Source organism: Calonectris borealis, chromosome Z (genome assembly GCF_964195595.1).
Source record: "Calonectris borealis chromosome Z, bCalBor7.hap1.2, whole genome shotgun sequence".
Lineage (NCBI taxonomy): Eukaryota > Metazoa > Chordata > Aves > Procellariiformes > Procellariidae > Calonectris > Calonectris borealis.
The window spans coordinates 11,185,228-11,208,753 of NC_134352.1; the positions used below are offsets into that span (position 1 = coordinate 11,185,228).

The 23,526-nt window shown below is 43.2% G+C and overlaps 1 protein-coding gene across 1 annotated transcript in view; it reads right to left on the reverse strand.

Annotated features, from left to right (window-relative positions):
* SVEP1 (sushi, von Willebrand factor type A, EGF and pentraxin domain containing 1) overlaps nucleotides 1-23,526 on the reverse strand; it is a 138,563-nt gene that overhangs the window by 7,407 nt on the left and 107,630 nt on the right. The window contains exons 38-48 of the mRNA XM_075137410.1: nucleotides 19,558-22,337; nucleotides 18,125-18,350; nucleotides 16,865-17,020; nucleotides 14,898-14,961; nucleotides 14,018-14,191; nucleotides 12,866-13,039; nucleotides 10,761-10,934; nucleotides 9,123-9,299; nucleotides 8,191-8,361; nucleotides 2,993-3,088; nucleotides 111-206 (exon numbers count right to left, since the gene is read on the reverse strand). Coding sequence (XP_074993511.1) covers nucleotides 111-206; nucleotides 2,993-3,088; nucleotides 8,191-8,361; nucleotides 9,123-9,299; nucleotides 10,761-10,934; nucleotides 12,866-13,039; nucleotides 14,018-14,191; nucleotides 14,898-14,961; nucleotides 16,865-17,020; nucleotides 18,125-18,350; nucleotides 19,558-22,337 — 4,288 coding nt within the window. The remainder of the gene's footprint in view (nucleotides 1-110; nucleotides 207-2,992; nucleotides 3,089-8,190; nucleotides 8,362-9,122; nucleotides 9,300-10,760; nucleotides 10,935-12,865; nucleotides 13,040-14,017; nucleotides 14,192-14,897; nucleotides 14,962-16,864; nucleotides 17,021-18,124; nucleotides 18,351-19,557; nucleotides 22,338-23,526) is intronic.

Below are 23,526 nucleotides of genomic sequence, written 5' to 3' on the forward strand. Positions count from 1 at the left end.
TTTTCCTGTGAGAAGCTTAGTAGTTCTACAGAGTCCTTAGTGAACTGTGCTAGGTATTGATAGCAGAGTCACAAAAAGTGAGAAAAAAATGCAGGTGAAAGGAGTTTTACCCATATGGCAGCGTGATCCAGTCCATCCAGGGGGGCAGTCACACTGGTAAGGGGCCACACAGCGACCTCCATTGAGACATGGCAAAATGCATATTGCTAAGGAGAGGAGAAGAGAACCAGTGAAAAGAATTATCTCCCATGAAAGCAAAGAATAAAGTGTGCAAGGAAAGAACTTATGTTTAATTAGAAAGTCTACTACCCCTCGAAGGGTTTGCAAGCAGTATCAGCAGAGTTGAGTAGGATCTAGCCACAAGGCATGAGCAGCAAATACGACTGACATGGCAGCTAGAAACGAGAAGGAATGATGACAAACAAATGGACAGATTGGAGCAATTGCTAGAGTCCTTCAGATGCCTGTAGGCTCTATGCTCACTGGAAATGAGCAGGGCTGTTTTCTTGTTTCTCACGTGTGATATCCACAGACATTGTCCACTTCTGTGATGGTGGCTAACAAAATCAGTTCATGCTTTAATTACAAACAACTCAATTGTTCGTGGATTCCCTGGGGTCCCACAGTGTAACATCCAAAACAAGTTAATCTATGCACTGCCCATAGAAAAGCACTTGGTCTGGGCCAGTGAAAACATGCTGAGACAGCTGACACCACAAGCCCCCCATGGAAAGACAGCTTTGATACAAGGCATTTTGGGTACAACAGGTTGACTGTGGCTCGAAGCTTTGGGCAAAAAACAAAGCAGATACCAAGCAGCTGATGGCCTCTGGACTGAGCACCAATCAAGCTATACTGCTCCTGTGAGAAGACCTGCAAAACTGTCCAATGTGCACACTGTTCATGACTTAAGTACCTTCACAAAACTACCATCTCTACTATCCTAACTGAATAAAGTACTTGTGTGAACATGCTCTAATAAGAGCAAGAGTTGAGCTGGGTCTCAAATTTGAGCCTTGAGTGGCTCTTCCAGTGGAGTTTTATACTGGGAGGGTGGAGGTCAGCAGAGGTCAAACTCAGCAGGTGCAATCAGCCTTGATAAGAAAAGAACAGTGAACTTTCACGGAGCTCACAGGACTAACCCGTATCACCGAGAATTACTTGTCTATACCATTAAACTAGTAGTGCTCTGGATGGTTTTTACAGTTGTCAGGCCCCTCTCACGAAGATGAATCTATCTTGTTATCTGTAAAATGTACTGTGAACTACAAGGTGACTGTATTCTGTCACAGCTCTGTGGCCTGACCTGTGGCCTGATCCTGACAGATCAGTGCTCAATGCTAACACTCAAAAATCCCTTTGACTTCCAGAACAGTTCCTCAACTCCAAAGACTAAACCTATCTTTTCTGTTCAGGGGTGCACCTTGCTTGACAAGCAATACTGCAAAATTGAGGTGGCACTAACCAATTGTGGGAATTCTTTCCCCCTCTCCTCACTACCTATGCCAAAGTAAAGAAAAAAGGAAAAGAGAGAGCTAGTGCCTCTGGACTGGAAGCGTGATCTGTCCAGTCAGCTGCCTGTTCATCTTCCTCATACAGGAAAACAGGGTCTGAATTGGGATGACAGATAAAAACAATTGGGGGCATAAAATTTGTCCTCTAGTCCTGAAGAATGCATTAAATATCGTTACTAACGGTAAGGTAAGGAAATCAATTGTGGCATATCAAACACAATACCAAAGAGGGCTCAGTCCTCTTCTGCTGAAACTGTGAAACACACAGGGCTGAGTTTGCATGTCTGGCTATGGTGGTACTGACAGACATAGGGACAGCAAAAGAGGGGCTCTGTGAATACACCACATAGCTGGAGTTTCTGTAAATGCAGAAGGACAAAACTTGCTGAACCTCTTCTCCTCATTCTGTATCTACAGCTAATTGGTGCCATGTGGAACTGACACTGCCACAGAGAAGACTTGAAAGCTGCAGAGGCAGATTCAGAGGACCATTTTAAGATGTGATACATCTACCTAGCAAAATGCTTGAACCACATTCCTCTCCGTGAACTACAGGAGGAAGTGCCACATCTTTTTGTAGGTCTCCATGTACACTCAGAGCCGGGGACAGTGACACTACCTCAGCTGCAGGTGTTCTTGGACACGCTAAAGCTTTATGTAAGGGCCATACTGAGTAATAAATATAGTAAGGGTACTTTCCTTTTCCATCCACATAGATCCATGCATAACTATGTGTACGTTAATAAGGCTTCTCATGCAGCAGCTACGCCAGCATGGAAGGGTTAGCCCTCCCAAATTCCTTGTGCTAAGATCATCACGAAGAAAATGAGAAACATGGCACAAACTGGCATCCCCAATGCCAGGGAATCTCTGACAGACCCAAGAGTCAGATTTGGCTCTCTTCAACCAGAACAGATCCAGTTCTTTAACTATTCAAAGATCCAGGCCAGGAAAAGCCAGCCCAGAATTTGTGGGGTACAGGGACATGGGTCAGGAAGGACAGCAGGGAAAAGGTGACACAGTTGTATTATTTGAACATGAATTGATCAGGTTCATAATCACAGACTGATAAAAAAGGAAGCCAAGAAACAAATGCAGCCACCAGCAGAACACTCACATCTCTTCTGTTCTAACCCCCGTACTTTCCCCAAAACTATCATGTATTGCTATTAGAAACAGACTTTGGAGAACTGAAGCAGGCTGTTCTTCAACCATAGTGAAAGAGCACCCACAAATAAAATGGCATCAATTAAAAAAGTGCTTGTTTTGGTTTGGAGATGTCAGGGGATGGTCATTTGTCTAGAAACCACCCATCAGTTGGTCCTTTCTGTTCTCTCTAATTCATCAAGCAGAATAAAGTAATGATTTTTATGTTTTTGGCTCTTATGCCTTTAATTTTCCCACCTGGTTCACTACAGTAAACTCACTTGTCTTACCTACGACATCCTTAAAATTACACTTAGGGATGATATACATACGCTCTTCACAGAGACGACCCATCCAGCCATCCGGACATGAGCAGGCATTTGGTCGCTCACAGACACCACCATTCTGACACGGGAATCGACAGACAGCTGAAAACAATACAATTTCATGACAAACTCAAGACAGTTAATTAGAAGCTTAGTAATTCAGGATCTTGCACAGATCTTTGCAGTTGTAAAGTTTAGAGTCAAACAAACAAATGTAGTGAAGTTCAGAAACATAACTTGACTTTGATTTCAAGGGCTACATCGTGTTCTGGCTCTCTGTGTCTGACTAGGTACTGTGAGCAAGAGTGTGGGAACTGTTAAGACAATCATAAATTGTCCATGGCAAGAATGAAAACTTAGAAGTTTTTAGCGTAGTTGGGTAAATTATTTGGACAATGTTTCAAGGCTGACGCTATGCTTTATCTGCTTTTCCCCACTCATTTTTGCAAACAAAACAAAAAAACCCACCCTGAACAAAAATTACTACCCTTTTTTTTATTTTTCTCTTCTGAATTAACTCCAAAATAAAATAAAGCTTTCTTCTAACCTTGGTATGAAACACCAAGATAATGCTGTCTGGCATAATACAAGGTTTGTTGAAAGTAAGATTAAACACTGTGGTAGAACAAGCAATTTTTATTGCACTATCATCTGGCATAATGAGGAGTGACCAACAAGGGTGCAGCAGTGGCACAGTGAAGTGTTTACCTGTGGAACCCAAAGTGTGATTATAAACCTCACTTAGCATTCACGCTGACTGGTGCTCCTTGGCTTGCACACCTATTAATAAGCATCTGATCATAAAAGTGAGGAATTTGAAGGGGACTCTATCATACTAGCCCAATATGTTGCCTGGACCAGACAGGCTTTGGACTTCATCGTTGTTTCTACGACATTGCACCGTATCTTGGCTAATACATCCAGGGAAACCAGGACTACTTTACAAAACCGGGTGGCAAGCTAAGTACAAACATGTTGGACTGAAAGGTGATTGGAGGAAGTACAATCCTTGTCAGGCTGGTGTACACACTACATACAGAAAATTAAAAATTGTGGCTTCGAGACGATACTACAGAACAAATAAGTAATCAGACTAACTTCTAATTAGTGGTAGTTATGAACACAGAGTAACCTCAGGAAACTCAGTCTGAACTGCTAATTGCATCCTATCTTTAATTAGTTACCAGGTGAGCAAAATATGAGCTTAGGCTTTGAGAGTTTTAGATCTTGTTCAATGTTAGTGTTAAATACAAACAGTGGTTTAGCACACTGAAACACTGTTCAGACCTGAGCTCCCCATTGGAAAGAATGCAAATCTTCCCTTGATACAGCCAAACTTGAGTCACTCTTGCAGCTAAGCCATGCCAAGCTGCAAGCTACAGCCTCGAGGCTGTTGAAATGAGGCCAAAGGTTTTGCCATTTTATTTTTCAATCTCAAGAGCCTCCCCATCCAATGTCAGCTGATAATGAGAATGGGAAAGGACCTTAGGCCCTGGCAGGTTCACAGAAGTTGCAATATTTTAACAGGTATTTTGAACAATTTTTGTTGTAAAGATATCTATGACTACGCAGACAGCTTGTCTCTGGGTGTTGACTAAAGCAGAATAGTGTGCCAACCAGATTTCCTTTGTGCAATGAAAAATTACGGAAGTTGAATCAAAAACCATTTAAAGCTTTGTGTGATCCACACCACTTACACGATATCGCATGAATGTATAATGGAATGGGAGGTAAAAGGTTTGTGTATAAATGATATCCCACATTAAATTCAAAGCCCATGAAAAATGGTCTCTGAAATGTATTTTCTCTCTCTCTGGCAATAGAGAAGATGTAGATATTTCATGAGTTACAGAAATCGCTTTGGATGGCAACTCCGTCCCGCTCAGCGATCCAGGATCTCAGGCAGAGATAGGTTTTTCCTGGATTTCTGCCCAGGCCCTGGTTGTGAAACTGAATGAGTAAGACAGTATCATCCCTAGGTGTGCACTTGTTATACACCAATTTAGACAGGCAGAGACTCTGTGTCTGTAGTTGTGGGGATTATTCTTCACTCGACAGACAAGACTAGCGAAAGGCTTGGGGTGGGAAGTTAAGCTGGGATCTCATTCTCTTTTTCTGCTATTGTGAAAGCGAGCAGGGCAAACGCAGTCCTGATGTGCTGGGGAGAGAATGGGAACCATTAACTGTGACTGCAGTTAGTGGTAGCAGATCTGACATTCACGGTATCAATCTTAATCTTTGAGATCCCCTTGTAAATCCATGCCTGAGAGTTATCTCCACAGGGCACAAAAGCATTACACTGCTGCAAGACAAACATGGGTAAGAAGGGGAAAAAGTAACTTCTGGTATCTGTTCTCAGCTTTGCCATAAAGCTTTCCTGTGGCTGCAAGTGAACAATTTCCTCCATGCCTCAGCTGCCCTCTCATAATGCTCGTTTGTTGACGGGGTACGAACTTTGTGGTCGGCAGCTCCACACTGACCACTACCAGTCAGCAAGATGTGGGCAGAGGGCAAATAGACAACACAGATTTCAGAGCGTTTCAGAGAGAAAAAATTGGAGTCAGACAAGCTGTGTGCATCTGTGCAGCCTGCCGAGTCCTGCAGGTGTTTATGATCGGCAGATCCAGGCTAATACTTCTCACCTCTGAAACTCAGATCAGAATCTGGCCTGCTACTTCTAACCAGCAGTGATTCAGGCAAGTGCAGCTGTGGTGAGAGCTCTCCCAAAGAAGCTAACGAAGTCTACTTTTTAATTATAATATTTATGTTAACTAACCTGTTCAACCAGGCCAGAATGTTCAAGCTTAGGACACATTACTAACCAACTCACAAAGCCAAAACCAAGACATGCAGCATGAGTCATTACAAAGAGTGCTTTCATGTTGCTTCTGATGTAGACCACAAAGGCTTGGGTCCTGTAGGCCTTTTGTCAGGCAAATCCCTCAAATTAATTATAAAGCAGTTTTGAAAGATTATTTTGACATGTGTCATGAAAAAACAGGTTGGTCCTCTCAAAAACATCTTTGGTCCTTTTTAGTTCCCCTTTTAGGTGAAAAGAGGGGCGGAAATTGTTATTCCTCTCCCTTAATACACCAAAAGGCAAGTTATTCTGCTTTGTTTTCCTGCACTACACCCTGATCATCTGTCCACCTCATCACTTCGTTTTCTGAAGTAATTTTGCCTAGTACTTATTCCTCTGAACAACCCCAGTAGACTCTATGGTGTTGCAAACAGGACACAAGTTTGACAGTGCTTTGCAGATCAGCCCTTCTAGGTTGCTAGTAACCAGTGGCAAGAACCTCTCTTAGCAGAAAACGACAGCCCTTAGCATAAAGTAGGACTCTGTGTAACTAATAAATATTAAATAAGAATAAAGAGTAAAGCTAGCAAAATTAAAGGGGCAGTTGAAGAATCTGAAGTGTTACAATCTGAAGAGATAATATCCAAATAATTTTGCTAATGAATTCTAGCTTAGGTAGAGTAGCTATTATGCAGCGATCCCTTGAATTCTGTAGCCACCACAGTTTAGAAAGAAATGACGAGATACTTGGCAAACTTTTCAGAAAGGGCCAGGTGCTTTGGAGCATAGATTTCTAGCAGGACTTTTGGATATCTCTTGACATCTGATGCTTTTACCTGCTTGACATCAGGTGCTTTTACTGTAAATCTTCTCTGCTTGGCTACTCGACAAGTGATTCTTCAAGGCAATGGCAAGCCATGGTCACATAACCAGGAAAAAAATGTTTTTCAGGAGCAGATTCTCTATTCCTGAAACGTTCAGGAGTTACAAGCTCACTTCTTTGGCTCTGGGTCTCCTCAAAATGATCTACTGATCATGATTTTTAGGCAAGGCAATTATAACTATCAGATACAGAATTTTAACAGAGTGCATGCTTTCAAGGAGTAGGGCAACTCAGCTTCTCTAGGTCTTAACATTTATAATATTTTGCTGTGAAAATTCATATAAAAAACCTGATGAGGGGACCCTGATTAGTCGCACTTAGCACAGTATTGAATCCTCCATCTCCAAAGGGCTTCTGACTTAAACAGAAAAATGCAAAGGAGGGAGAAAGTATTGTTGCTTCTATTTTCGACCTGGGGAGCTGAGACTTGCAGAAGGAGAGGCAGACCTGACAACTTTGATGATGGCTCTCATGTTCCCAGATAAGTATTCTGGCTTTTTTGCTTTTAATACTCAAATTTCTAAACAAAATACCTACAGCTTGGTTTGGAGTACGATTGCTGTTACACCAGCTGAGATAAGACTTCAGGGTGCGGCTAACTCACTGCTCTATAGCTACCTGGCAGCAGAAGGCTAGTCAAGCTTCTGATACAGAATGGCAGGTGGCAAGGTCTCTTCCATCAAAGCCCTGCGACCCTGAAACCCTTCTGCTACACCTCATTCTTGGTTTTAAGTTAGTGTTTGAAGATGCTTATATCTGGTTTTAACTGTTTAGTTTATCATCTCTTCTATGTTTTATGTTGCTTACCCCATTTTCTGTTCAAAACTTTTTATTTATTTGAATCTTCTGTGTGGAAGTGTTAAGTCTGTAATTTAAACAAGTAAATTTTTTAGCTCAACAAACCAAAAAGTGACATTTTCCTGCTCGTATGCCAAAGGTGGAAAGGCTAGACTTTGCCTTTGGTACTTCATTAAAACTATAAATTTTCTGCAGTACTTAGTGTGTATTATTTAGTGAGCTGTATCAACGTATCCTTAAGTATTTTCTTGCAAAAAAATTTTAAGGAGCTGCCAAGCCCTAAACACAGTGAGAGACTAAGGACCCATTGGATCTCTTACTTCTGTTTTCTGCAATGCTTGATCTTTGACTGACTGGCAATGCTTATCTGAAACAGCTCAGCATGTCAGAAAGATGACTGGTTCTGTCACTTTCGCACAAAAGATGTGAGGAAAGAGGATCTTAGGTGTGGGCTACAACATTGTAGCAAAATAAACTGTAAGATTAGCAAGGACTAAAGAGAAAAATTGTGGAAGCCCTCTCTTTCATTTGGAAATAAAGCAACACCCTGCACTCTAAAGGCCCTGGGTGAAACCATGACTGCACTGAAACTACAAAAATTTCACTGTCATTTTTATTGCAGCTAGTATTACGGCAAGTAATATTACGGCAAGTATTACAGCAAGTATTGCAGCTAGTATTACGGCAAGTTAAGATATGCTTCTGTTCATAAAAAAGACTTACCTTTGCATGTAGGTGGTGTTGTCCATGTTCCATTTTCTAAGCAAATGCTTCGCAGGGGCCCCTCCAGCATGTACCCACTGTAGCATGAATAGGTGATCATGTCTCCATATTGATAGAAGCTACCACGAATCAGAGCATTCTCTGTGTGAGCTGGGGGGCCGCAAGATATCTCTAAACAAAAGAAATCACCCAGAGGCTGGTGAGCTGCAATGCCTACACGATACAGTTTCTAACTCTGAACGCAGCGCTTTGCCCAAAGGACCTGGGAGGTGCCAGAGAGACACCTCTGATGGGAAATCAGTAAGTAGGACTTCTTCATGGACTGTGCACTCACAAGGAGAACCTGTACGTACACCCAGTGAGCAGGCAGATGGCCAGGATCAGCAGTTTTAGGTAATGCAACAATGGCTATATTCACCATATAGACCAGAAACTTTCAGATAGTCCCAGGATATACATGAGACTGGGTTTGTACAGTGAGGTGATGTCATTGTCTGAACTAAACAATAGTGCTTGCAAGAAGCCAAAAAGCTTAGGGTATCCAACAACCAATCCCAGCTCCTGTGCTTGCAAAAGGTAAATTGAGAAGAAAATACAGTAGGGCCTAGTAGATAGAGGGACAAATGCTCTTGGGGCATCAATCCACATAGACATATTCTGGATCCTTTTAAAGAAACAACTGTTAGAAAGAAAGAAGAAATGGCTCTTCCATAGAGCTGCTTAGGTCACCTTTATGTGCCTGGATCTCTCTGAGCGATCCACCTCTCCAAATGGCAATAGCAGACAAAAGCTCTCTTCTTCCAGAATAACTGCATCTAGGTGGAGAGCTCCGCTGACACATCTGTGCTGTCACACTCCTGTTTGATACAGCTGTGGTCACCAGCTCTCTGGAAAGTACCAAGCCCCTGCGGAACTGTACCTCATGTACTTACTTTCACACTTAGCTGTTGCTGGAGTCCAGGTCTCATCAGCATTACAGGTGATCACAGACTGCCCTTTCAGCTGGTAGCCTTCCCTGCACCTGATGGATATGTTCTGACCAACATAAAAATCCACCTCGGACAGAAGGGCATTCTCTGGGATTATGAAAGGCACAGGACAAGGGTTTGCTGTTCAAAGAAAGGGTGTGAGGGAAAAGGAGAAGGGAGGAAAAAGGGATAGAAGGAAGGAGGAGAACACCTTAGAATAGTTTCCGCAAATTTCAAAATCAAATCATATGAAAAGCAATAGAAATGGATGATGCACACAAATCCAATTTGTAATTTGATGTAAAGTTATGAGATTTGGGTCATAAAATAATAATAAAAGGTTTGATTCTCTGCTGTGACACGGCTTGCTACCATACCCTACTCATGCCAGAAGAAGGATTTAAGTGGCGAATATCCTACTTGTTACTATCAAACCATTCTCTCTTGTCCTTCCTGTTTACCATAATCTTACTACAAAAAAACATCAAACCTATCCTACTTCTTGTTCTGAGGGGCTGGACCAATAAAGAGCAGCAGAGATGTTTGAGCAGAGATTTAAAACAGCATTCATTAGAGTTTAGAATTTCTCTGATAATCTTATTTATTGATGGCTATAAGCTTGCTGAGCTATTTTTGCATGGTCTATTGATCTCATAATGAATGTGGAAAAGGTTGGACTTTATATGCAGCAGAGATTGATGCCAGTTTCCTGAAACTAAAATCCTATGAGTCCTTTGCAATACAAAAGTTAAATGTCTCAATTAACCACTTTAAGACTACCGTAGATCTTAAAATTAGTTACAGACGTGTATAGCAACAAGGAAGGCTGTGTGTGCACAGCGCACGTGTGTGTAAGGTGCTACTTCACAGAACCACAGAGTAATTTATACAGCCATTAAGTTCAATCTCCTTCTCAAAGCGGGGCCAACTAGGTCAGAGGTTGCTCTGGGACCTGACCAGCTGAAATCTGAGTATCTCCAAGGATGGAGATTTCATGTCCTCTCTGCATCCCTGTTCCTGTGTTTGATTGGTATGATGGTGAAAAGTTTCTTCAAATACTTAATTGGAATTTCTTTTGTTGCAGCTTGTGTCCATTGCCTCTCATCCTACCACTGTGCACCTCTGAGAGAAGTCTGGCTCTTTTTTCTTTACAGCCTCCCAATAGTCAATTGTAGACAACAATAAAGTCTCCCTTTTGCCTTCTCCTCCGAACTGTTCTCTCACCTGTTCCTCATATATCAAGTGGTTGACTACAATTTTATATCAGCTTTCCAACTAAAGGGAGCTATGCAGAATACAGCTCGTTCTTTTACTGTCACAAAAATACACTCAGACAAGTTAATGCTTTAAGATGTCTCAGTAACTACCGCCTTGTTCCTCCGTAAAAATGGGATGCACACCAACAAATCTCCTGACGTAGGCCAAACCAATTTTTTAAACTACAAGTGACAAATTCTGCTCATGGCCACTCCAGAAGAAAATTACAGTACGTTTCCACAAAGACCTACAGAAGTTGCTCTCGTTTACTGTCAGATGAAGAGCAGCCTAGCCTTTAGTGCTTACAAATTGAGAACACTTTTTCATTACAAAGCGAACACACACGTTTACAGAGAGGCAAGGGATTACTCCATCTTCCATCTCTTGTGCACTCTGACACAGGTTCCCCTTCCAAGCTGTATCCCCTCTCGCAGAAATATGCTATTGTACTGCCAGCTGTATTGTTTTCATAAATCGCCTTCCCATTCAGCAAGGAAACTGGAACTTTGCATCTGGTCTCTGCAAAGGAAGAACTCCCATTAATTCAGCTTGGTATTAGACCTGGACTTTCAATAATTCCTGAATTACTCACACAATATGTTTAAAGTAGCAGCCACAGACTAATAAATCATGAAGAGCATTGAGGGAGAGTTCAGCAGCCCTGGGAAGGAAATGTAGCCAAGCTAGGGAAGGAGCTCCTCCCAGTGATGGAGAAAAGACACAGCCACATGTTTTTCAGATCAGCAAAATGTGGCAGTGCTGGGGAGGAGAGGACAGATTTATGACTTCATACTGGGGTCAGTGGGGCAGAACATGGAAATGGTTCTTGCTACTGAGAGATATCCCAGAAACTTGCAGCCCTTTGTGCCTTCCTTTTCACCTGACAAGAAATACCAGAGGAGATGCAGGATGGGTTTGGTGCAAGATGCTAACACTTGTATTACTAACTGCTCCCCTCAAGATTCTCAGCTGTGTTTCTGAAGCCAGCAGGCAGACAGTTCAAGCTGAGTTACCACTGCTACACATGAGATTCTGTTCTGCATCCCATTTTCCATTTGATTTTCCTAGGTGGTCTGTGTAATGGGATGACTGAAGATTAAAATATAAGAGAGACACAAGCCCTTCAGGCAAGAGGAAGAGAGAAGTTGGTGTGTGCTCAACCTTGTTCAAGATGGTCTTCTTGACATCTGTTCAGCACTGCTAGTGTGTGACTTTTCTTAGGTGCCTGGTTAGGTACCAGAGACCTCCTCTCTGATGTGGATGCCCCCTCTCAACTTTCCAGGTTGCTACTGTAAGGTCTGCAAAGCATTAGGGCTCTGTAGTGCACAGTGATCTGTGCATTGTGTGGTTGCCCAACACTGCATCTGGTGGTCCCTAACCCCATGCAGTTTTCATGGCTCTGGTGACAGGAACCTAACACCTGCCTTGAGTGGAAGACCATTATCTGTCTTATTTCGGTGAAGCTGTCACAGCATGCTGGTCCCCTCTGAATCTGTGTATGCAGCTGGGTGTGGAGATATCAACATGTCAGCTCCATGTAAGAATGCCAGGAGCAAGTACGAAAAGCAAGCAGGATGCTGGGTCTAGAGTCTAGTTTGGAGACCTGAGGTATATGCAGCAGGGAAAAGAAAAGCCTGAAAGGAAGTGTGATGGGCAAGAAATGAACTAGTGTGTTTCTGAGAGGAAAGGAAAAGTGTGAAGCCCAGATTTTGTATTTTCATGGCAAAGAGGCCAGGAACGGACAACATACTTAAAAGTTAATGATACTGCAATTTAGTAAGCTTCTATATGCTTTTGAACAGAGTCATCCATAGTCATTTGGCTATTAGTTCAAACTTCGTTCTCTTTTTGTCTTGACAGCCTTATTTCCACCCACTACTGCCCATTCCATATGACACAGACAGTTCTTGCTCGGCACTCATTCTGCTTTGTGGCATGAGCAACACGACCTACTGAGGGAGCACCTGAAAGTGCTGATTTGCAAAATGGTACACATCATGCATTCATGGTGTTTGTTCATGTGAGGAGTGTGGAGGTTAAAAGCTGAGCTGTTGAGACTGTCCTTGGGTCCCAAAGTTCAGAAAAAGAATAGCAACTTAATAATTGACTACAGAAGGCCACTGGGAGAAAAGTCACTTGTCCTCACAGTCCATCACCTTTTGTTAGGGGTTTGATTTTCTGAGATGGCAAGTAACCTCATCTCTCATGAAGCTTATTAAACTGCAGATTAAAACGTTAGGAAAAATGATGTCTAGCTCTCTCTGGCTTGGTAATAGGCAGTGCTCCTTGTGATACATTTCATTTTCCAGGCACCACTTCTAATGCACATTACAGAATCATTTCCCGAAAGAGCAGCTCAATCCCTGGATCATATGATATGCATGCATAAGGGGAGATGCTATTGCTTATCCCAGATAGCAATGTGCCAGGCCATGAAAGCAAACAGTTACCTTCACACAACGGCAAGGGTTTACTCCAGCTCCCATTGGCAAGACATGTGATATTCTGGGGCCCAACAAGATGGTATCCAGAGCTGCACACAAAGGTTACATTACTTCTGTATGTGGTTCCCGTTGAAATGGCCTCTGCTTTTTCTATTGAGGGATGCAGCCCACAAGTAATTCCTAGGAGAGGAGAAAACTTTTTGGTTTTATACAGACAATGAAGGCCATTCTGTCTATCTGTTACACACTGTCTGACAACCCTGTTCACACACTGGATTAATGGAAAGATGGGAAGAAAGAAGCTGTGAAGTATTATATGGAGAAGGGTTATACAATGCCTTGCCTGCCCTCTCTCTTGAGGTTCAGGCTGCAGAGACCTGAGAGCGAATGTGCCCAAATGTATCTGATGGTGTTGTAAGCGATGAGGTGTGTCCAATCAAACAGAGTGATCCAGAATATTTCTTCTGAGCATTTGCAGTCTCCTTTGCTCCCTGTACAGTGGGATGTCCCCAAGAAAAATGACAGTAGTTAAGAAGGTTCTTGCCCCCTGTCCCACACTTACTGTGGAGACCAGGCAAATTGCTCAAAGCTGAGAGACAAGAATGCAAGGACTATGACATCACCGTGAGAAAATGGAAATGATTTATTGGTAAAGACTATAAAATCTTGGCATTTTATTTATAAGCTGTATGAAATAAGTCATAAATCCTTCTTTCCATGCTCCCACGATTAATCACCTTCTGCTGCACAGAGAGCCAAGATTTGATCCTAGGGAGCAGAGTCTTGATCTCCAGACATACAGAGTGGCCAAGATATATTATCCTTGGCATGGCAGAGAAGAACAATCCCAGCACATGATGTCCAAGGCCCTGCACACCACAATGCAAGGCAAATCAAATACAGCAGGCCACACTCCTCCCCTACTGACCTGAGCATGACTTTTATGCTTGTGCCATTTTAATGTGCCAAAAGGAGCTGCCTTCAGATCAGAGAGGAACTGCCAATGAGAACTTCTCTGCTGGCTTTTCCTCTGGCTCCTCCTGTTACAGCCCTCCATCTGGAGGGGGAGACTGGGAGGAAGCCAGCAAAAGCACTCTCTCAGTTTGTGCCCTGGCTGTCCTGGAAAACTGCCACCATGTTGCTCTGCTTGCTACTTACGTACGCACGAAGGGGCGGAGGGGCTCCACTTTTTGTCAACATGGCAAATCCTTCGGCTTGGTCCCTGTAGCTCAAAGCCAGGGCCACAGCTGTAAAAAACCTCACTGCCAAACAGGAACTCCTCTCCCTGAACAGATCCATTTTCTATCATGTCTGGGGGTCCACATGATACTCCTGTAACATAAGGAATATGTTCCAATCAGACATAATGCATATGGCCTGTCCCGTTCACAGCTCCTCCACAGGTTTTACTCTGAGAAACAGGGAAAGAACACAGCGTTTATCTGGGCACTCCCAGATATTTGCCCCTCAGTAGCAGAACAGTATTATGCTTGGTGCTTCCAGTTCCTGCTAAAAGACAAAATCTATTGCGGCTGTGCTGGCAGGAAGCCTTGGGAAATTCCACTTACAGCCAACAGCTGAAGTCCATAGGCGTGTAGGCAACTCCTATTTCGGCACTGCAGTCAGTGGGCATCAGACATCTCACAGAAGTGAAGTACCTCTGAGAATGAGTATCCATAGAGTTACATTTGAGGACGCTAACTACACGACTCCCGGCAACTAACACATTCAGAGGTCCTCAGTAACTCCAGAAATCATGACCTCAGGTGTCAGAATTATTTAAACTTGGAAGCCGTCTGCACAGCTTTCTTAGAGATACAGCAGCAAGGCAGAAAGGTGTAGTGATTTCCTTCACACTATTACCTGCACACACCAGCAATTCTGCAACTCTTCCAGGCTGTTAGCAGTGGTACTTACCAAAAATTTGTAGGTAAATGTAGACAGCATGAGTTATATATAGTAAAATGAGCATTAGTGTTTTCTGTTGTGTAAAATCACCCTTGACCAACATCAAGTGATAAACTCAGGTTCAACGTACTTCTGCACACTGGCAATGTGCCACTCCAAAGCTTGTCTTCTTGGCAAGTCCGTTCTCCACCACCCTGTGGAACAAAAGAAAATGCTCAAAGAACAGCTTTACTTAGTCAACTCTTTTCTCCCATTAACTCTAGTATCCAGCAAGGCCAGGACATTTTACCTCCATGTGCAACCCACGTAAAAAGATAGTTAAATGCTACAGAGCAAGTCTACTAGCAGAGTTTAAGGTAGAAGTCCTTCCTGCAAAGTGATGGGTATTGTTTATAAACTAAAAGTTTGTGGGGACAGTTAGTCAGTCCTCTTGTCCTTCTCCCTAGAGTATCATCTGTCTTGTCAGTTTTACCATTCTTGTTCCCAGGAATGTGTTATGCTGACAAATTTTCTCCTTCCAGGACTCACTTACAGAAAATCTAACTAGCATTTTTTTCAACAACAGTACAAGCTTGTGTTTTATAAATGTAACACACTGATTTTGACCACATCCCAAACACTCATTTTTTAAATTTGCTTATAAATAATGTCATTTCTTTCTTACCTACAGGCTTTATAGCCAGTCTAATAGCCCAGGATTTATTTCTTATTTTATCCCAAGACATGGAGAACAACATCTATATTTGTGCCTTGAAGTAATGTACTTTCATTAAAAAGCAAACCCATTGACAAGGGCAGCTGTTTGACATGAGTGTTGTATGGCATCACACCCAACGGACTTTACTTCCTAAAGGAAAAAAAGCAGGACTTCTCTTTAACAGCAGGGAAACAGATTGATGCTAGGTGGGGAAGCTGGGATACAAAGCTTGGAAGGACTTTTTACTATATGAAAGCACTGGCTTATTACCTCCAAAAATTACTTGAAACAGCAATTCTACCTATCTGTCTAAATACCAACCCACCCCTCCATCCCCAGTGATATTACATATATGGCAACATAACACAAATTAAATTTATTGTTACCTAAGCATTCTCTAAACTCTCCTTATTTTTATACTGAGTGACTGAGTGAATTCACTTCTGACTGGGTGAATTCACAAGCATGAACTTCTTAATTTATTATTGGTGTAACGACAGTGCAAAGGAAGTGCATTTGTGCATTCTGCTTAGTACTCACAAAACACAGCGTTAAGAGCCAGCGTCTCTCCTGAAGGCACCACATGCCTCTGGTCACGACTGTCCTACTCTGCCATCACCTGGGGATGGTGGAGGCCATGCTGTGCCTCAGCAACATACTTTCATTTCTGAATTCACTGCAGCTTTTGAGAACACGGCTAGCCTGAGTCCTGATAACAGGACAGCAGTGCTGCTCCAGAGCTCAGGTGGGGATAAGAGCCCAATGCTCATAATAAAAACAATGGACAGGAAAGAACTTTGTTCCCTGCTCCATCAGGGAATAAAGCTGCCATTGAACAAACTGGAATCTCTTTGCCTTACTAAAACAAGAGATATCACTTTCATACCATCTAGCAATGTCATAGAACTGAGGGCAGTGGAGTTTATCAGGAGCTTTGAGTCTGAAAGGCACACTGCAGCAGACATAATGCTTGGGACATTATGAAATTGAGGGAAGAATGCAATCTAAGTCTGGCGAGAGAACCAGTTCAAGAAAGCAATACATGAGAATTTAACTCTTTCATGATTTATGGTCACAAGCATATATAATGCTGTATTTGCAGAGGGCTGAAACAACCTTCAGTTAAAAAAAAAACACCACTGAAAGGTATCTGCTGAACACGTATCTCTGAACAAGATGCTTATATTTGCTTCAGTTACACCCTTAAGTCATTCAAGGACTATCCCAGACATACCAGGAACATTCTACAGACAATAACAACAATAGCAGATACCCAACTTCTGTGGCAGTTAAGGAAATATATCAATATGGACCAGACATAATACATTCTTACAGTCATCACATAAGAACTGAAAATGACAACTAAAGGTTTAGAGTGCTGGAGATTTGAGCTTGCTTACTTGTAATTCATAGCCAGAATCACATTGATAAAGAACCACATCTTTGTAATTGTATCTAGTGCCAACCACAAATCCATGCTCTGGAGACTCTGGAGTCCCACAGGACACAGGAATGCAGATGTCATCAGAAAATGGTGGCACCCAAATACCACTCTCCTGAAAAATAAATGTAATTAAAAGTGTGAAGGTACCACTTTATATGCTTAATTCATATCTAAATGAAAAAGGTAGGAAAATCATAATAGAAGCATCCAATCACTGTGGGTGCACAGATGTGGTTAATGTAATACTATCTGTGCAATCCTTAATAAAACTCAGAAATTTAAGTAACACTTTTAAGATGTCAACATAGACTGGAGCTCAGCTTTGGCAGGAACGTTCAGCTTAGACTCACAGGATAGAAGGAACAAAAAGTAAATGAGGAAATAGAAGCTTGGAAAAGCAAGTTCACTTGTATAAGGTCACCTAATAGCCTGGGGAACACATCAGGAGAAGAATGAAAACTACAGCTGCCTGATTCCATGTTCTGTACTTCTCTCCTGGCTGAACATCTAACACCATGACTAAGTGCTTCAGCTGCTTTCCCAGACTCTCTAAGCGAAGTCTGATAACTGAAGAGACATTCATCAAACACACCTACCCCTACTTCCAAGGTCTTTGAAATAGCAAAATAAGGGGAAAACCTTCCCTTATGAAGTGATGATTCTGCAAAAACACGCAGGCTCAGCTTTTCTCATATGAGCACACTTACTGACTTCAAAGAGTCTATTTACAAGCTTAAGTCAAGGTTGTCCACAGCTAATGTGACAAGGTTACTAGCAGAACTGATGAGAATCCTCTTTAACATACAGAAGATTCAAGTTTCTACAGCTGCAGAGGATTAAAATGTGTGCTGTCTGTTATTCTGGAGAAAAAGAGCTCTGCACACAATCCTCAAAACACATTAGAAATCTTGGACATAGTTTTTTAAAATCTCGGACATGATTTATTCCCTGAAATGTTACAAAAGGAATGCTTTTCTAAAGGACAGCATTAGTTTTTGATGGAAAAAGAAATCAATAATTTCTAATTCTGGAAGTCTATACATGGAAAACTAATAATTGCTCTTGCTGGGCAACAAGGAAGCATATTATATTTTGCAGGACGTGCTTTAAATTTTTTTGTTGTGTGCAATTAAGGGCCAAAAGCTAATGAGGGCATGAGGAGGGCTCTTGAATTCAACACAGCCGGAAAAATAAAACAGTGCAAATAACACTATACCTTGCATGTAGATGTGCTTGCTCCCACCAGAGTATAGCCTTCTACACATGACAAAGTGATGTTTGTGTTCACAGTGAAGTTGTCCCCAAATACGATTACATGGGTGATATTTCCTGGGAGGGGACACTTCCTGGGGCAACAGGAAATACTTTGAGGAGACCACTGTCCATCTTCCTGGCACATGCAGACATCCACTTCTGTCACCATTGTGTAGCCTTCCAGGCATCTGCAACACAGGATGAAGACCTGACCACAGAGACCCAGCTAGGGATGAGCTAACCCATAAATTACAAAGTCAGACAGTCATTTTTCAGCATTAGTTGTTCATAAGCACACCTTGGGATTTCTCTATTATTTCAAGGTAACCCTGTAAGAAGCATGCCTGGACTGAGTTTATTCTGTTGCAAGAGCTGGAAGCCTCCGACTTCATCTCCAATTGCTTCATGCTGCTGCAGCACCACAATGGAAAGTGAATTGGTGGCTTTAGTGCTTGGAAGGTACTGAACGCTTCAGTGGAGTTCCTGCACTGCCCTTCCCTTTCGAAGGAGAGCTTTTGGTTAGGTAAACAGTATGTGAGTGCCAAGCAATTCTAAAGAGGATCTCGCTTTCTTCCAAGAACAAACCAAGCCTTAGGCCATTGCTTAGACATTTAAGGCTGATTTGTTCTGTTCCAGATGGTGCTTCACCAAGAGCAACTCAACTGGCTTGCACAAGTGGGTTCACTTGTAGAAAGGCAGACACAAGCACCCCTTTCACCTTGTTAAAGATGTGTGGAAATGACTGATACTGTTAAATTCATCCACATGACATTTCCCAATTCTGTCCCATACTATTATTTGCTTTTACTGCCAAAAAAACATCTCCCCTTTTGCCAAGGAATTCCTCACCTTGGAGAAAGAGATCTGCAGTGTGCACACTTCAGGAAATTAACAAAAACCCCTTTCTTTCATATCTGACAAAGGAGTAACTTTGCATCAGCAACATTTGCTGACAGTACAGCATTGCAGTACAGAAAATGGCACAAGAAGATGATCAGCCCTTCTGTATTACAACAGGGATCTGAAGCAGCACGAAGATGTAAATGGGGTGCCAAAAGGGGAGAAAAATTGCACATCCTGCTGACTGTTGCTGCCATCTGCTAAAAAAACCTGAGTGTCCAGACCAGTGTTTCAGAGGAGAAGAGGAATGCAAAGGGGAATGGGAAATTAAAGGTGGTGGAGGAGTGCAGCCGAACAGGCTGAAATACCTAGCTGGAGTTTTGACAGTGATCCAAATAGTATTTTATATGTGCATGGGAATGTGGGCTTTGTCAATCTGAGCGTGTCACAGGGCATAACTTTTCTTCCAGGTCTTTTAAAAACTTGCACTAACTGAGGGTGCATCTTCATTCCTTCAGAAATTTTATGGAAACAGAATGGCAGCAGCATTCTTACCTGTACTGGACCTTGCTCCCATAGGTGTAAGTGTTCCCAAGAACCTCAGCATTTGGGACAGAAGGCGGTGGGCCACAGCTTAACAGCTCACAGCTGGGGTATGGCTTCTTCCAGACACCAGTCTCCACACAAGTCAGTTCTGGACTCCCCTGCATGACGAAACCTGTCAAGCAGGTATAGATTATGGTGTTCTCATCTGCAGAGCTGCTCCCGTTGATAAATGTGTTGGGGATGATGGGTGGAGAGCCGCAGGAAATCTGCCCACAGCGAGGAAACCCAGAACTCCACTTGCCAGCTGCCTCACAGGTGACTTCAGAAGGCCCTAGCAGTTTGAAGCCCTCCAGGCATTGAAACTGGGCACTCTTCCCGCAGCTGAAATCTGTACCAAGAACGACCCCATTCGGAATCTGTGGTGTAGGACACAGGCAGGGTAGGCAAGATGGAAGGCTTCCACTCCAGGAACCATTGGACAAACATTGCCGTAAAGGATTGCCATGCAGCTCATAACCAGGGAAGCACACATACTGGGCAAATTCCCCATAGGTAAAGCCTGAGCCATTCAGAAAGCCATGGGAGACGTCTTCAGGAGGTCCACAAATGACTGGTTCACAGTATGGAGCTTCTGAATCCCAGGTACCATCACTCTGACAGGTAAGCGTAGACACTCCTTGCAGGCTATACCCTTCATTGCAGTGATAGTGCACTTCTTTCTTAAAGCCAAAATCTGAGCCACTAGTTCTCCCATTGGGAAGAGGCAGCGGCACAGGGCAGGTCACGGCTTTGCAAACTGGAGCGATTCCACTCCAGCTTCCGTTTGCAAGGCAGACTCTATTCCTGTCCCCATCTAACAGGAAACCTTCGTTGCAGCTGTACTCTGTACGTCTCTGGAACGTGTACTCCTCTCCAGTCACCTGACCATTCTCCAAAACTGGTGGTGGGCTGCAGGAAACAGGAATGCAAATTGGTTCACTGCCATCCCATTTCTGGTTCTCTTGGCATCTCCTCTCTGTGGGGCCATTTAACTGGTATCCAGGATCACACTCATAATAGACAACACTCCCATACGTGTAGTTTTCCCCTCTTATGTTCCCATTCATAAGCTCGGTAGGCGAGTTGCACGTTATGGCTTTGCAGTATGGAGCAGTGTTACTCCACTGCCGACTTGGCAAACATAGTCGTGTGTCGGAGCCAACAAGTGTGAACCCTGGCTTACAGGTGTACTGCACCGCGCTACCGAGCGTGTTCTCAGTGAAATGTAAAAAACCATTCTCTGGGGGTAACAGCAAGGTGCACTCTATTGAAACGCAGGCGGGCGCAGTGCCATTCCAAGCCCCATCTTCTTGGCAAGCTAGAACAGGGTTTCCCAGCAGCTCGTAGCCAGAGTAACATGTGTATAAAATGATAGTTCCAAATAAGAAAGTGGTGAGCTGCATTGCACTGTCCTCCTTCAAGGAACTTTTGAAGTCTTTCAAACTGTCAGCCAGTAACATATGCGAAAGGGAGGGACTCTCTGTAACACTCTCCCGGTCAGAGCGTCTTTCCCCATGTCTCACCTGCACGTACTCCCCAAAGTCGATGTGAGGAGGCAGGCCACAGTCTGTTGGGAGACAGGCTGGTGTGGAGCTAGACCAGCCCGATTCTTCACAGGTCTGCATGGCAAGGCCAGACAGCTGGAAGCCTGGCACACAGCTGTAAATGACCATGGCCCCATAGCTATAATCTGCACCCTCCACAAAGCCATTCTCGATGGGCTGAGGTGGCTGGCAATTTATGGCTTTGCAGGAGGGAATCTCTGTACTCCACTCCCCTGTCTCTAGGCATCTCAGCGTTTCCTCCCCTTGGAGCTGGAAACCTCTGTCACAGGAATACCTAACAGTCTGCCCATAATGGAAGTTTGTGAATGAGTATTTGCCATTGAGGATCTTTTTAGGCCTTGGGCATTGAATAGGTTTGCAAGCTGGCTTTCCTCCAAGCCACTGGCCATCTTCTCCACAAAGGATAGTTGTGTTCCCCACCAGCTCGAAGCCTGGTTTACATGTATAGAGGGCTGTGCTAAGGAAGGTGAGGCCCTGCACATCAACAATGCCATTCTGAATTTCTTCTGGCTGGGGGCACTCCACAGGAATACATTCTGGCAAAGGCAAGCTCCATGAGCCATCAGCCTGGCATCTGATGGTAGACTCACCCTTCAGTAAAAACCCATCCACGCAGATGTATTTCACAGTGCTACCAAAATGAAGAGATGAAGTCAAGGGGTCACCAAAGGGGATGTATGGAGGTGCAGGACACTGTACAACCTTGCAGAAGGGAAAGGAATCATTCCACTGTTGGGAGGGCAAACATTTCAGTACAGAGGAGCCATGCAAAACATAACCCTCCTTGCAGGAGAACTGTACAACACCGACTTGGTAAGTCACTTCCCTTAAGACCAGCTGGTTTTCTGCCAAGGGTGGTTCTGGACATTTTGTTGGCACACACTTTGGGCTTTGCTTTTTGCTCCATTTCCCAGACTTCTGACATGTCCAAGAAACATCTCCAATCAGCTCATAGCCTTCATCACAGAAAAACTCAACTTTGGAGCCCAAATCAAAAGTTTCTCCCTTGGAGTAGCCATGCTGGATGGGTGGTGGTTTTCCACAGCTGAGGGGAACACAGTAAGGAGGTGATTCACTGTACCATTGGCGATTGGCTTGGCAGATAAACACTGAGCTCCCAATTAGCTGGTAGCCAGACTCACACTGATAATTTGCCTTATTCTCAAAGAAGCGTCCAGTTGTTTCCTGCAAAACAGATAAGATGGGGACACATCTGAAATGAAGATGCATGATTGGGGCAACAGGAGGCTGATTTCATTTCTTGTATTCTCTTTGTCTAGCTTCTAGCTGAATCCCAGACAGCAGTAAAGGCTGTCTGCAAAGGAATGAATGCAAATAACTGAGACAGAATGTCTTGCCTCAAATGATGCACTCTGCTGTCAGGAAATCTGAGAGCACCATCAAAAGAAATCAGAAAATTCAAGGCTTAAAAGGTAAAAGCTAGAAAACATTTCCTCTCTTTTCCCCCTTCCTGACCCATGAGGCCAAAAGATGCGTAGATAGGAAGACAGAAAAGAAATGGGTCAGGAAGCTGTCATGAAATGGCCTATTGTTGTTATGATTCTCTAGCTTACAGCCATATTCAAGGCTGGAGCCTTCAGATGTACTACTACTAGGAGACGTTTATAAGTGCCACATATGCAGCTGGAAGCTGGCAGCTGAGGAGCCCCTCAAAGTTGCAGCTCTGACTGAGGTATCAAAAAATGTCTCTAACTGGAAGGAATATCTGGAGGAGCGATCCTACCTAAGGAAGACAACACAGAGTGATATGCATTATTAGAGGATCTATCTGTGTGGGAGTCTGAAGAGAAATTGTTGCTATTACTGCTGGAAGCCCATGTAGGAACTTGGATGCAAACTTGCCCCCCCTAGCTTTTAGCTAATGCAGATTCCATGGTGGCTAGATTTAAGGAAGGAAGGGGGATGTTCAGAAGAAAAATGCTTTAACAATTTTAAGTTAAATCTTTACAACAGTGTTTTTGATCTTCCTTACCACAATATATTACCCTTGAGCATCAAAGCACAAAACACATTAAGTAGTTTTTACAGGTTTGGGCTGCCACAAGGAGATTTTTAACTTTATTGCACTGTAATTTGATAAGGGAAGGGAAGTTCTGACTTCAGTAAAGAAGTGTGCTTGCAACAAAAGGGGAGAAATTATCCCAAGGTGATTTATCTATTGCAAATCAGATTTTTTTTCACAGCAGTGAAAAGAGCAAGGCTTGTGAACTGGCAACAGTACTTCAAATGTCTCCAGATGGCACTGGAAAGCCACCCATGGACCAAACAAATGAACAGTAAGACATTAAGGAAATCAATTGATTGTCATCTTGGTCTCCTAACTGAAAACCCACTTTGAGATAGGAAATCCCAT